Below are 14,740 nucleotides of genomic sequence, written 5' to 3' on the forward strand. Positions count from 1 at the left end.
TGTGATTAGCAGGGCTAATGGTTTGTTGATCTTAGCTTCAAGAGCTACGGAGTATGAAAGAATGGGATTTCTGATGCAACTTCACTGGGTTTTGGTGAAATTACCTTGAATATGACAGACAAACTGGATATTTGAATGATTGAGAATGATTGGCAGAGGCTAAACAGCAAAATTCCAAAGATTAGGACAACTAAAAAGTGGTCACAGAAGTCATAGGAGTGGCTACGGGGTTGCAGCGAGTCAGTGGACTGGGCCACGTTTAAGGACTCGTCTATGGATCTAAAGGAATACACCATGGTTGTCACGGACTTTAATAAAACAGTTGTAGACAAGTTTGTACCCACAAAATCATTCAGAGTCTTCCCCAACCGGAAACCCTGGATGAACCATCAGATCCGCAGTCTGCTGAGGAACAAATCAGAGGCCAAGTCTGGTGGCGAGGAACGTTACTAAAGGTCCAGGTATGATCTCCAGAAAACCATCTCATGGATGGTGGCAATTCTGGACTAAACTTGAAACAACAAAAGACGCTCGACAGTTGTGGCAGGGCTTGAATACTATCACCTCTTAAATTAAGCAACATAGCCAACAACATGACTTCACTCCAGATAAGGTGTTGCTCCTTCAACCTGAGTGTGGCCTCATCGTAACAATAAAGGAGGCCATGGACTGACATATCAGAATGGAAATGTGAAGTAGAATTCAGATGGATGGCCAATGGGATGAGACTACTCCAGGTTAGAGGGGGAACACCCGGATAACCTCCAACCTGATGCCATGAACATAGTTTTCTCAAACTTCTGGTAATTGTCCTTTTCCCCCTCTTCACCATTCCCAATTCCTGCTTCCTTTTCTTACCTTATCTTCTTGTCTGCCTGTCACCTACCTCTGGTGTGCCTCATCCTTCCCTTTCTTCCATCGTTTTCTACCCTCTCTGATCAGATTCCCCTTTCTCCAGTCCTTTATCTCTTTCACAATCAACTTCCCAGCTTTTTACTTCATCCCTCTCCCTCGCTCGATTTCACCTATCACCTAACACCTTCCTCCCCTCCTGCCACCACCTTACTCTGTCCTCATCTTTTTTCTCCAGTCCTGATGAAGGGTCTTGGCCCAAAACGTTTACTGTGCTCTTTTCCATGGGTGTTAGCTGGGCCGCTGAGTTCCTCTAGTATTTTGTGTTTTTGCTTGGGCTTCCAGCATTTTCAGATTTTCTCATTTTTTTATCATTTAGAAATTCATCAACAACACTAAATTACTTTTGTTTTCCTGGATACTACAGCAGCTGCAAATAAATTAAGAAACCTCGGGGAATCTCGTGCCAATGCATTCACTGAGCGGAGTCTAACAGAAAGCGTAAAGAGCATGATGAGGTCGATTGACAGGCCAAGGTTTCATCTTTAGCTGAGATGTCAGAATGTGAATCATTTGCATCAGGATGGCCAAAACCTGATTTTCTGCTGTGGCCATGTTATTTAGATGGCTAAAGGTGACCCACGGGATTTTTAGGGTGTCATCTTGGTGATGATAATTCCACAGAATGTCAAGAGTAGATATTTAAGCCCTGCCTTACTTTGATAGAGTAAAACTGAAGAGCCACAGAAATAAGCTTTCGAGGAAAACAGAAAATATTGGAACTACTCATCATGCCAGGCCACATCTGTGGCTAAATAGACAGAGTTCACTTTTAATCAAACAGAGTTAATGCTTCAGGTCAAAGACCCTTTGTCAAATGCACCAACTAGGCTTAGTGGATGAAAAAATACTGCATTGTAGTAAATAAAACCTTTTTCACTAATTTTATATTCAAGCCTATATTTGACTCAGTCCATACCGTGTAGTTGACTGTTAAACTCCCTTGACGTCAGCTATCCAACCACGTAACAGTACCGTCGCTGCTGTAGTCAAACAAAGGAGTAAAACTGTTCATATCTGAAAGACTGCACATGCCAGAAATCTAAAATAAAAACTGAAAATGCTGGAAACACTCAGCAGCTGAGGTTGTATTCCTGAAAGTGAAACAGCTAACATTTCACACTGCAGCCTCTTCATCACAACTTGCTTACTATCAGTACTTTATATCTGTATTTAGAAAGGAAGAGAATACAAACATAAGATCAGTAAAATCAAGAATACTACAGTGAGAATTGATTATCTGCTGAGAAGGCTAATTCAACTTAGTTGCTTGATCAGAAATGGTTTGCATCACTGTTGCTTAGCGAAGGTCCAATCGATTTTTTTCTTTGCTTCTGAGAAGCCAACTACAAATTGTAAATTATGATGTAGCTGGCAGCCCAGTCTCATGGTGGGCGTTGGATTGTGGAGTATGGTTTGTCTGCCAACAAAAGGATACTCATGTTCAAAAACCTGTCTAATGACATTTCCTCTACCGCAGACAGGTCATTTTAATACTTAGTGGTGAATTAAGTTCCAGGAACTGCAGAGAGAAAAATACATCACACACAATTGGAGAATTTAGGTTAGTTAAAGAGAGCCAGTCTAGAAATATAAAAGGTAAATTGTGTTTGACGAACCTGGTGGGATGTTTTGTACTTACAAAAGTTGATGAGAAAATGGAGTGGATGTTGCCCAGATGGATTATAAGGAAGTATTAAACGAAGAGCTGGTGAACAGAATTAAGGCTTTTGGAATACAGTCAGCTTCAGCCAGCGAGATTGAGTTGATTTGCAGATGATGACTTTCATTGGGAACTGTTGACCAGCTACAACGCACAAACCAGTAAGTTCTACATGTATTAGCACTCAGTGAGCATAAGGCAGAATGTACAGGAGTTCAGATACAGGTGTGTCAGATACCTTGCAGTGTTTGATCTGGGAATCACCATCATGTCCTGTGCTGAGATCCTGCATGGCCGCATCCATTTGAATGGAATTCTTGATCTTCATTAAATAGGAATTTCCAACTTTTTGTTTCCTTTTTCTTAGCTCCACATATTTATATTGTAAGCTCCTTAATTTGATGTGTAGCTAATTTTACTTTTGAAAAGTAGTTAAGTAAGTTTAAAGCCTCTGTTTCAGAAAAAAGAGTCAACAGCTGTTAAGCCAGTGTTAGTGATAAAGCCTCTGGACTTAATACCTGGATACTTAGTCATCACTTGTAGCCAACTCTGTTTGAACAGAAATAAGGCCTCAAGGTTTTGGGACACACTTGGCTGCAGAATGTAAGTTCAACTGTGAGAACTGAGCATTTGAGTGTCAAATTGAAGTGGCCCATTGGTGCTGTAACAGAAATGCAAGCAGCTTTTCAGGTGAGTGGATAGTAGGCAATATATTTGTCAATACAATGGTACAACAAGGGAGAAGATGGGTCTGGAAGATCACATACATAGATCCTGAAATCTGGTAGGACATTTTTAGAGATATAATATATGGGATTTTGTCCCTCAGAAATGGAGGTTTCGTGATCCATTAGGGAAGTTCTGCTGAACATGTATAAAGCTTTGGTTAGATCACAATTAGAGTATTATGTTCCTTTCTGGAAATCACATTTTAACAAAAGGGGAAGCTCCTTGGGTTGTTTACCAAAATATTTCACAGAAGGCAGGATTTCAGCTACAAGGTTGAGTTCTTCTTGGAGCAAAGGGGAGGAGAACATTCCTAAGAGAGCTATAAGCACCTCTAAATTGTCCATATAGGATAGTTCTGGTTTAGGTTTTCATGTGAGATTACTATATTGAAGTGACAATACCTGCTGTGAATATTTTTCAACTGGTTATTTTTATATGGTACATGATTATTTATGCACCTCATTACTGATCCTACACCTGACCAAGTGTAGATTAAATAGTTTATCATTGCTAATTGGTTTAGTATTTTCTGATGCCATGAAAATTTTTGTCTTGCATTCCATCCATACAAATCATTCTAACACATGTACATACTGTAGAGGTAGTACGAGGGACAAGCAGGAATGGTCCATTCAAAGGTGCTATAACAGTGGCTTAGATGTTGTCCTTGCGTCTGATTTCTGACCTTTATTTCTTTTGCCAGATGGAAGGTGATAAGGAGAAAATGCCCAAGGTGGGAGGAAAATTGATTATGCAGGCTGCTTTTCTGAGGCAGTGAGATGTGCAGACAGAATCCATGGAGAGGCGATTAGCTTTCCTGATTCACACATTTCCTGCCAGTTGCTCACACATGTACACAGGCAATGCCAGTACCATGTACACAACTCTGGCATTTCTTGTCGTCCTTATATGCCCGTCTGTGATGTATTGGGGTAGGATGCATCACAGACTGCTAAGGTGCATCACACATTAAAATGAACAGATTATATAATTTTAGACAACAGATAAGAAAACAGCAGATTGTATTCTGAGCTAATTCAGTTTGAAGACTAATGGTGGAAAATATCAAATAAAGTATATAAAACACATCAGTTTTCTTTTCACAGAAATTCTGCTCTGCTTGTGCACCAGCTCCTGACTGGGGTCCTTATCTTGAGAAACACAGAGGGGGAAGATACCAAAGGGCTTATCCTACAAAAGCACCTAACCATACTGAATGTCTCACTGAAACTGGGGTGTGAAATATTGCGAGAAGATCTGCACCTGTTCTGATGGCCTCTCTGTAACTTCAGTAGCCAAATCTCACTGGAACACGTGGGCATCAATTGGGATTGGAGTGTGTTTGTTATTTGGGGGGGTGGGGGTTACTGTGTTTTAGAGCTTCTGCACCATGATCTTGTATGATCTCTGAGATTAATGAATGGGATCCCAACCATTACATGTGAATAAGGCAAACATTAAAGAGACCTAGTTCACAACTTATTGCCACCTGCTGACATAGAAAGCTAAGTTATCACAATCTCCTGAGAAGAGAGAGAAAGGAATAATATTGTTGAGATATTTGTGAGATTTATCATGAGACAATAATACATAAAGGCAGAATTAGGCCATTACCCATCATGGCTGATTTATTATCCTTCTCATCCCCATTCTCCTGCCTTCTCCCTGTCATCTTTGAAACCATTATTAATCAACAATCTATTAACCTCTTCTTTAAGTATACCCAAAGATTTGCCTTCACAGCCATCTGTGGCAATGAATTCCACAGATTTTCCACCCTCCGACAAAGGAAATTTCTCCTCATTCTGTTCTAGAGGAACACCTTTCTATTTTGAGGCTGTGCCTTCTGGTCCTGAACTCTGTCCTATTGGAAACATGCTCTCTATGTTCACTCTACCTAGGCCTTTCAGTATTCGATAGCTTTCAGTGAGATCCCTCCCTCATTCTTCTAAACTCCAGTGACTACAGCCATAGAGCCATCAAACATTAACTCATTTATTCCCAGATTCATTCCCATGACCTCCTCTGGACCCTTTCCAATATCAGCATATCCTTTCTTAGATAAGGGCCACAAAATTGTTCAAAATACTCCAAGTGTGTTCTGACCAATGCCTTATAAAGCCTCAGCATTACATCCTTGCTTTTCTATTCTAGTTCTCTGGAAATGAATGTTAACATCGCATTCTCTTTCCTTACCTCTGACTCAACCTATAAGTTGATCTTTAGGAAATCCTGCACCAGGACTCCCAAGGTGTTTTGCACATCTGATTTTTGAATTTGTTCCTAGTTTAGAAGATGGTTACACTTGTATTCCTTCACCAAAATGTATGACCATGCACTTCACTCTGCGTTATTCCTTCTGCCACCTATTTGCACATTCTCCTAATCTATCCACGTCCTTCTGTAGACTCCCTGCATCTTTGACACTGCCTGCCCGTCCACTTGTCTTTATATTGTTTGCAAACTTAGCCACAGAGCTATAATTTCATCACCAGATATATAACATGGAAAGAAGATATCCCAAAGCCCACCCCTGTGGAACACCACAAGTCACCGGCAACCAACCGCAAAAATGCATTATTTATTCCTAGTCTTTGTCTCCTGCTAGTCAGCCAATCTTCTGTCCATTCTAGAATCTGTCCAGCAGTAAGTACGTGGGCTCTTATCTTATTTAGAGCCTCACGTGTGGCACCTTGTCAAAGGCTAAGCAAGCAGTATCCACTGACTCTCCTTTGTCTACTTTGACTGTTGTTTCCTCAAAGAATTCCAACAGGCAAGATTTTCCCTTAAAGAACCCATTCCTACTTTAGCATGTGCCTCCAAGACCCCTGAAGCCTCATCCTGAAGAATAGATTCCAACATCTTGCCAACCACTAAGGTTAGGCTAACTGGCCTATAATTTCTCATCTATTGCCTCTCTCCCTTCGTAAGGAGTGAAGTGACACTTTCTACAATCATCTGTGTGAAGCACTGTTTGATATTCACCTGTCAAATAAAACAGTGTGTATATGCTGTACCTAACACATAGTAAGACCCACAAATGGCAACCAGGTGGGAACAGCAGGAAGACCCTCACACAGAGTCAGTAAAAGTAACATTGAATTTAGTACTTTTGCTTTTCTTTCAAAACATTTGTGTTTTAATGTCACCCGGTTGGGACATAACACAACAAAGAGGAGAAGGAGGTAAAGGAAATATAAAGGGTTGATGCGTAGAGTCATGTTTCAAAGTGAGTATCGTGTTTAACTATCAGAATCAGGTTTATTATCACTGACATATGTCATGAAAGCTATTTGTGGCTGCAATACAGTGCAAGACATTAAAAAATTTCTGTAAGTTACACTAAGAAATAAAATAAATAAATAGTGTGAAAAGGAATAATAGTGTTCATGGATTCCTAGACCACTCATAAATGTGGTGGTGGATGGCAGCAAGCTGTTCCTAAAAAAAATTGAATGTACAACTTCAGCTTCTGGACCTCCTCCCTGATTTAAGCAATAAGAAGAGGGTATGCCCTGGATGGTGATGGTCCTTAATCATGGATACTACCTTCTTACGGGACCGCATTTGAAGAAGTCCTTGAGGGTGGGTAGGCTTGCATCTGTGACAAATCTGACTGACTCTGTGACCCTCTTCAGCCTCTTTCAATCCTGTGCATTGGAGCCTACATTCTAAGTGGTGATGCAACCAGTCAGAATTGTCTTCATATCTGTATCAATTTGCTGAAGTCAATGGTGACATATCAAATCTTCTCAAACTTCTAATGAAGTATAATCATTGATGTGCCTTCTTCATGACTGCATCAATATGTTGGTCCCAGGATAGATTCTCTGAGATGTTGACACCCAAGAACCTGAAGCTGCTCACCCTTTCTACTTCCGACCTTTCAGTGAGGACTGGTGGTATTCTCTTAACTTCTTTTTCCTGAAGTCCATGAACAATTCCTTGGTCTTAATGATATCACTCAACTAGTCAATCTGTTTCACTCCTGTGCCTCCGTGTTACCACGGGTTCTTCAACAACAGTGGTGTTATTGGTGAGTTTATAGATGGTGTTTGAGCTGTGCCTTGGCACACAGTCCTGCGTATGGACAGAGTAGAACAGTGGGCTAAGCAAATATCCTTGAGGTGCATCTATGTTGATTATCAGAGAGCATATTTGATGCAAAGCAGAATGAGATGCTGCTCCCAAACACAAATCTATAATGTAATCTGGAAAGCAAATTGTGTAACAAGATTAAAGGTAAGGTTAATATAGCCAGATGCATAAGTGAACAAGTATGTTTCAAAGCAGAAATGGAGAGTTGAGTCCTTGAGAAGTATTTTGGCTGGACCTTGCACTATAGTGAGAATACTGGTAAACTACACCCATGATATTATCTGGTCATCAGGAGTTACAAAACAATAGGGTGCACTTTGTTCTGCCCTTATAGAGGAACATTAGAAATCCGTGCATTAATGGGCAATTTGGCATTGAGTGTCCATTTCACTATTCATCAAGGAGATACCTCAACAACATTTTTCTATACCATCAGCATATCATTTGATTCCAATCATGTTCAGAGATCCAGAAACCCATGTTTGAATGTGTTAAACAACTAAAGCTGCACAGTCAAGTTTTCTGGATTCATCACCATCTGCATGAAGACATTTCTCCCAAAGCGAACACTAACTATTTTGAGACATTGATTGTTGGTTGTATAACTGTTCAACTAGTGGAACATCCTTCCTGCATACGGCCTATCAAGCCCTTTAGGAATTTTATATCTCTCTGCGAGGTCTCCTCTAATTCTTCCAGACTTTGCTGATTTCAGTACTAGTCTATTCAATGTAATTATGTCTCCATCTACCACCTCCCCTGGCAGCTTATTCCAGACAACCACACCCCTCTATGTGAAAACCTTGCCCTTCAGATCTCCTTTAGATTTCTCCTGTCAGCATACACCTATGCCTTTTAGCTCTGGACTAAAGACCGACTTCCTATCTTCTCTATACCCTCATAAACTTCTAACAGTCTCCAAAACTAGTGAAAGTAAACTTGGCCTATCCAATCTCTGCTGATAAGTACAGTCATCATTCTAGACAATGTCTTGTTGGTTTATTCTGTACTCTCTGTTGTTATCACACACTTCCTGTGGTCCGACAACCAGAATTGTACACAATACTCAAGTGCAGCTAGACAAATGTTTTGATTAGCTGCAACATGATGTTACAACTTTTATAAGTCAATGCCTTGTCTAATCAAGACAAGCATACCAAATGCCACCTTCATCTCCTTCTGCTGTGTGTATCCATTTTTAGGGAGCTATGGACTTGCACACTAATGTCTACCTGTACATCAATGCGCTTAAGATCCTAGCCATTTACTCTATATGTCCAATCAGAAATTGAATTCTCAAAGTTCAATTCCTGGCACATGTCTGGAGTAACTTCCATCTTCCACTCTCCAACTTTCCAACTTTGAAATTGATCTCTGCCTCACTGTATCCTCAGATAAACTCGTTTGCTAACTGTAACTTCATTATTTTTCATGCTATCTGCAGACATACTGAGCAGACCACCTGCATTCACATCCAAGTCATTCATATACATAGATATAGAGTCACAGAGTACTACAGCACAGAAAGAGGCCAATCAGCCCATCTAGTCCATGTCAAAATATTACTCTGCTGAGTCTCATCAACCCACACCTGGATTGTAAACCTCCCATCCAGGTACTTATGCAAATTTCTCTTAAATATTGAAATCAAACTCACAACCACCACTTATACTAGCAGATCACTCCACACTCTTTGTGAAGAAGTACCCATTCAGGTTCCCCTTAAATATTTCACCTTTCACGCATAACTTCTGACATCTAGTTCGAGACTAGGAAAAAAGCCTGGTTGCATTTACCCTATTTCAAAGTTCAAAGTAAATGCATTATCGAAGTATGTATATGTCACGATACACTACCCTAAGATTAATTTTCTTGCAGGCATTCACAGTAGAATAAATAAATACAATAAAATCAATGAAAATTTTCTCCCAAACAAAACAGCCAATTTGCAAAAGAAGACAATCTATGAAAATACAAAATAATAACAATAACCATAAATAATTCTGAGAATGTGAAATATAGAATGCTTGAAAGCGAATTCATAAATAATGGAATTAGTTCCAAGCTCAGGTGAGTGAAGCTATCCGCACTGGTTCAGGAGCCTGATACCTGAAAGATAATAACTGTTCCTGAGCCTTGTGGTGTAGGACCTAAGGTATTGTACCTACTTCCCAATGGCAGTAGTGAGAAGAGAGCATGGCCTGGATGCTGGGGTCCTTGATGATGAATGCTGCTTTCTTGTCACACCCCTCCTTGTAGATGTGCTCAAAGGCTTTGCCAGTGATATACTTGGCTGTGTCCACCACTTTACATAGGCTTTTCCATCCTTGGGTATTGAATATCCCATACCAGACTGTGACTCACTCTGGTTACTCTCCACTGTGCGTCTTTAGAAGATTGTCAAATATCCATATCCCTCATAAATTATGTATACCTGTATCAAAATCTCCCCTCATTTTCTTTCACTACAGGGAATAAAATCTATTCAACCTTTTCCTTTTACTCAGGTCCTCAGGCTCTGGAAAATATCCTTGTAAAATTTCTCTTTCAATCCTATTGATATCTTTCCTGTAGGCATGTGTACAGAATTGCACACAATACTCCAAATTAGGCCTTACCAATGACTTATACAACTTCAGCATAACATCCCAAGTCCTGTACTCAATATATTGATTTATGAAGGCCAAAATAGCAAAAGCTTACATTATGATCCAATCTAAATCTAATGCAACTTTCAAGAAATTATGGATCTGTATTCTCAGATCACCCTGTTCTAATGCTCCTCTCAGTGCCCTACCACGTTCTGTGTAAATCTTACCCTAGTTTATCCCCGGAAAATGCAATACCTCACACTTGCAGTATCCTATCCCAAGTAGGCATAAGGAAATGAATGAGTCAGTCAATTATCTTTCAAACCTGGAGGTTCTTTCTCCAGCCTCATCCCTCGTAATAGTCCTGTTTGGCCAGTTTGGAAACCTGATGTTTCATGACGCATGACCATTGATTATTGCCAGTTGAATCGGTTTGCTCCTCTGCTGGCACAGCTGTTCCAGATGTTGTGACCCTGATTGAGGACGTTTCTAGTGGGAAAGACAGTTATTATGCTGTATTGATTTGGCTAACACTTTCTTCTCCAACCCTATTGCTGAGCAGTCCCAAGATTAGTTTGTGTTTGCATGGACAGGCCTTCAGTCCACCTTTCCTCAGCTTCCACAGGGATATATATGTCCATTGTCCTACTATTCCCATAGTATGTTGGCACAGGATTTGCGTGAATGTGTCCTCTCCCCCGTATTAAAGTAGCTCACTATATAGATGATGTGCTATTGTGGGAATCCTCTGAAGGAGGAGGCACTGAAGCCCTTAATACTTGGATTGATCACATGCAAGGGGATGGGAAATTTACCCCAATAAAGTGCAGGGCCTAGCTACGATTGTTCATTTTCTGGGAAGGCTCTGATGGGTCGAGTCAATATGCAGAGCTTGCAGCCATTTATACTGTCATTATACATGAAAACAAAGCTAATATTTACACAGATTCTTGGGCTGTTGCTAATGGTCTTGCTCTCTGATTGCCCCAATGGAACCAGCAGTCTTATACTGTTATGGGACGTCCATTGTTGAAAAAATGATTTGCCAATGACAAAATTCAACATTACCAACAAACTCACATATGTCAACACAGTGACATTTAGTGCAAAGCCTCAAATATCATTATTGCCACTGGCTCAGTGAGCCCATGACTCTTATGGTGATTTGGAGGTACAGGGTACTGTGGTGTGGTCTAGGCAGAGGGGATTATTCCTTTCCACTGATATGGCTTGTATGGTATTAGGGAATTGTGGACTACGTTTAGAAATTAAGGACCGACAGCTTTTTAAAAGAAACCCTTAGGACCAATTGATCATAATATGAACAAATTCCCACTGAAATTTGAGAAAGAGAAGCTAAAGTCAGATGCATCAGTACTACAGTGGAGGAAAGTGAATTACAGTGGCATGAAAGAGGAGTTAGCTGGTATTGATCGGAAAAGAACACTGGCAGGGATGACGGCAGAGCTGCAAAGGCTGGAATTTCTGGAAGCAATTCAGAAGGCACAGGATATGTACATCTCAAAGAGGAAGAAGTAATCTAAAGGCAAGATGACCATGGATAACAAGAGGAGTCAAAGACAACATAAAAACCAAAAAGAGGGCATATAATACAGCAAAAATTAGTGGAAAGTTAGGGAATTAGGAAGCTTTTAAATACCAACAGAAGGCAACTAAAAAGTCATTAAGCATGTACAGATGGAATACAAAAGTAAGCTAGCCAATAATATTAAAGAGGATACCAAAAGTTCCTTCAGATACATAAATGTAAAAGAGAGAGGCAAGAGTGGATATCGGACTGCTGGAAAATGATGCTGAAGAGGTAGTAATGGGGGACAAGGAAATGGCAGACAAATTGAATAAGTATTTTGCATCAGTCTTCACGGTGGTAGACATCCAGCAGTATGGTAAAAGATTAAGGTGTCAGGGGGCATGAAGTGTGGGAAATTAACATTACTAGAATAGGCTCTTGGAAAACTGAAAGGTCAGAAGGTAGATAAGTCACCAGGACCAGGTGGTGTACACCCCAGGGTTCTGAAAGAGGTGGCTGAAGAGATTGTGGAGGCATTAGTAATGATCTTTCAACAATCATTAGATTCTGAAATGGTTCTGGAAGACTGAAAATTGCACACTCCAAGAAGGGAGAGAGGATGAAGAAAGGAATTTATAGGCCAGTTATTCTGATCTCAGTGGTTGGGAGGATACTGGAGTGATTTGTTAAGGATGAGGTTTCAGTGTACTTCAAGGCACATGATAAAATACGCCATAGTCAGCATGGTTTCCTCAAGGGAAAATCTTGCCTGACAGATCAGTTGGAATTTCTGATGAAATAACAAGCAAGATACATAAAGGAGAATCAGTCAGTGCTCCGTACTTGGATTTTCCCAAGACCTTTGACAAGGTGCCACACATGAACAAAGAACAGTCCATGTTTCGGGCTGAAACCCTTTGGCAGGACTGGAGAAAAAAATGCTGAGGAGTAGACTTGACAAGTGGGGGGAGAGAAACGCCAGGCGATAGGTGAAACTTGGAGGGTGGGGGGAACACAGCAAAGAGCTAGGAAGTTGATTACTGAAAGAAACAGAAGGCTATGGAAGAAAGAAAAAGAGAGGGATGAGGGAAGGAGCACCAGAGGGAGGCAATGGCGGGTAAGGAGATCAATGTCTTATGCAATTTCAACATAACATACCAACTTCTGCATTCAGTACTGCATTTAATATAGCCAATTGGCCAAAAGCTGTCTTTATGACCTTATCAATCTGTGACACTCGGTTCAATGTATTATGTATTTCTCTGTTCTATCACACTCCTCAGTGCCCTGGTTTACTGCTCACTGAGTAATTCCTCCCTTGATTCATTCTTCCAAAGTGCAACACCTCACACTTGTCTGCATTAAATTCCATCTGCCACCTTTCATCTAATTTTTCCACCTGGTCCAGATCCCTCTGTAAGCTTTATAGTCTTCCTCACTGTCCAGTACACCCCCAATCTTCGTGTCATCCACAGTTCTGCTGATCCAGTTAACCACATTATCATTCTGATCATTGATATGGCAGACAAACAGCACTAATCCCTGTGGCACACCACTAGTCACAGGCCTCCAGTCAGAGAGGCAACTACCTACAACCACTCTCTGGCTTCTCCCACAAAGCCAATGTCTAATCCAATTTACTACCTTATGTTGAAGGCTAAACAACGGAACCTTCTTAACCAACCTCCCATGTTGGTCCTTGTCAAATGCCTTACTGAAGTTCATGCAGACAACATCCACTGCCTTGCTTTCCTCAACTTCCCTGTTAACTTCCTCAAAACACTCTGTAAGATTGTTTAAAGATGACCTACCATTAACAAAGCCATGCTGACTTTTCCAAATCTAAACACTTTTCCTGTGTATCTAAATACTCATGTATCCGGTCCCTTAGAAAACTTTCCAATAACTTTCCCACTACTGATGTCAGGCTCACTGGCCTATAATTTCCTGGCTTATTTTTCTGGACCTATCTATATTTATGTCATAATGGTAGGTAGATAGGTGCCGGTGAAGCATTGGGCATTTTCACCTCCTCATTCCAGAGCCCTCCTACTCACCACAGTGCAGTTTCCATACCACACAATTATCAAGCACGTTACGATGTTCTCAATTGTGTATCTGTAGAAGGTCATGACTACTGATGTGCACAATCCAGCTCACATCAGCCTCCTCAGAAAGTAGAGGAGTTGGTGTGCTTTCATTGGGGGATCAGAGGTGGAGTGTATTTAAATTCCTTGATATTATCATCTCAATGGATCTGCTCTGGGTCCAGGATGTAAGTCTATTACAAAGAAAGCACAGCAGCACCTCTATTTTCTCAGAACAGGGTTCGTTGACGACTGCAAACTGCGTAGCACCCAGCTGTGGCCGCTGGCAACTCGCCAGGAAGCAGGTTCGCTCCAAAAACCAGAGACAAACACAGTTGCTCCCCCACTGACATTGGGACAACCTCTTTCCATCTCTATCGTCGGGATTCTCGTTCAGTGTAGGAGCCAAAGCATCGTTTGAGATGTCTCGACCTCTCATGGCCTAGAAGTTCTGCAGGACTAACTGAGCCTTTCCTGGCATTGGAATTTCTGACACTGAGCCAGCAAGGTACTGTCGAATACAAACTTTTCCAGCCAGTTACTCAGCACCACCATCGTATCATTCTCGATTCGGACATTGAACCAACATGCCGGACCAGTCTACAGGGAGTCGCAGGCCTTCGGGGAGTTATGCAAAGGCGGCTGCCTCTCCAGCCTCGGACAACGCCCTGTTTTGGTCGGTGAAAGTGGAACGCGGGGTGCAATGTATTTTGCGAACTGGAACTACCCTGGAAAAGTGCGCGGAGGCTATGGAGGACTTGTTGGGGAGAGATGGTGCTTTGCCACTGAGGAAGAGTTCAGGAAGGCAGTGTTTTATCTGAGGAATGATGAGTTGGTGCATCGGGCCCTCAGTAGGGGGATCACGGTGGAGAACATCTTTTTACAGATGGAGCAAGTGACAGCTCCCACACAATGCATCGTCCTCGGTCACGTACAGCTTTTCATCCCCAACGAGGACCTGCTTCCCGCACTAACATGCTTGGGGCAAGTGCGGTCAGAAATAACTGCCATCAGGCACAAATTTAAGAGACGCACCCTCCGTACTGTAATCTCTTTCTGACAGGTATTCATGAAGCTGGAAAAGGAGGACGAAGTCGAGGGCCGGTTTATTGTCTGGCACGAGGGGGTA

At 41.4% G+C, this 14,740-nt stretch overlaps 2 protein-coding genes across 2 annotated transcripts in view; both read left to right on the top strand.

Annotated features, from left to right (window-relative positions):
- Positions 1-14,740, top strand: part of LOC132398276 (uncharacterized) — a 1,154,100-nt gene that overhangs the window by 586,349 nt on the left and 553,011 nt on the right. The gene's annotated exons all lie outside the window — the stretch shown is intronic.
- LOC132397863 (sodium- and chloride-dependent neutral and basic amino acid transporter B(0+)-like) overlaps positions 1-14,740 on the top strand; it is a 116,106-nt gene that overhangs the window by 100,619 nt on the left and 747 nt on the right. Inside the window, exons 14-15 of the mRNA XM_059976619.1 lie at positions 4,411-4,539; positions 14,675-14,737. Coding sequence (XP_059832602.1) covers positions 4,411-4,539; positions 14,675-14,737 — 192 coding nt within the window. The remainder of the gene's footprint in view (positions 1-4,410; positions 4,540-14,674; positions 14,738-14,740) is intronic.

The sequence above is a fragment of the Hypanus sabinus genome, chromosome 8 (genome assembly GCF_030144855.1).
Source record: "Hypanus sabinus isolate sHypSab1 chromosome 8, sHypSab1.hap1, whole genome shotgun sequence".
In the NCBI taxonomy this organism is placed as follows: Eukaryota; Metazoa; Chordata; class Chondrichthyes; order Myliobatiformes; family Dasyatidae; genus Hypanus; species Hypanus sabinus.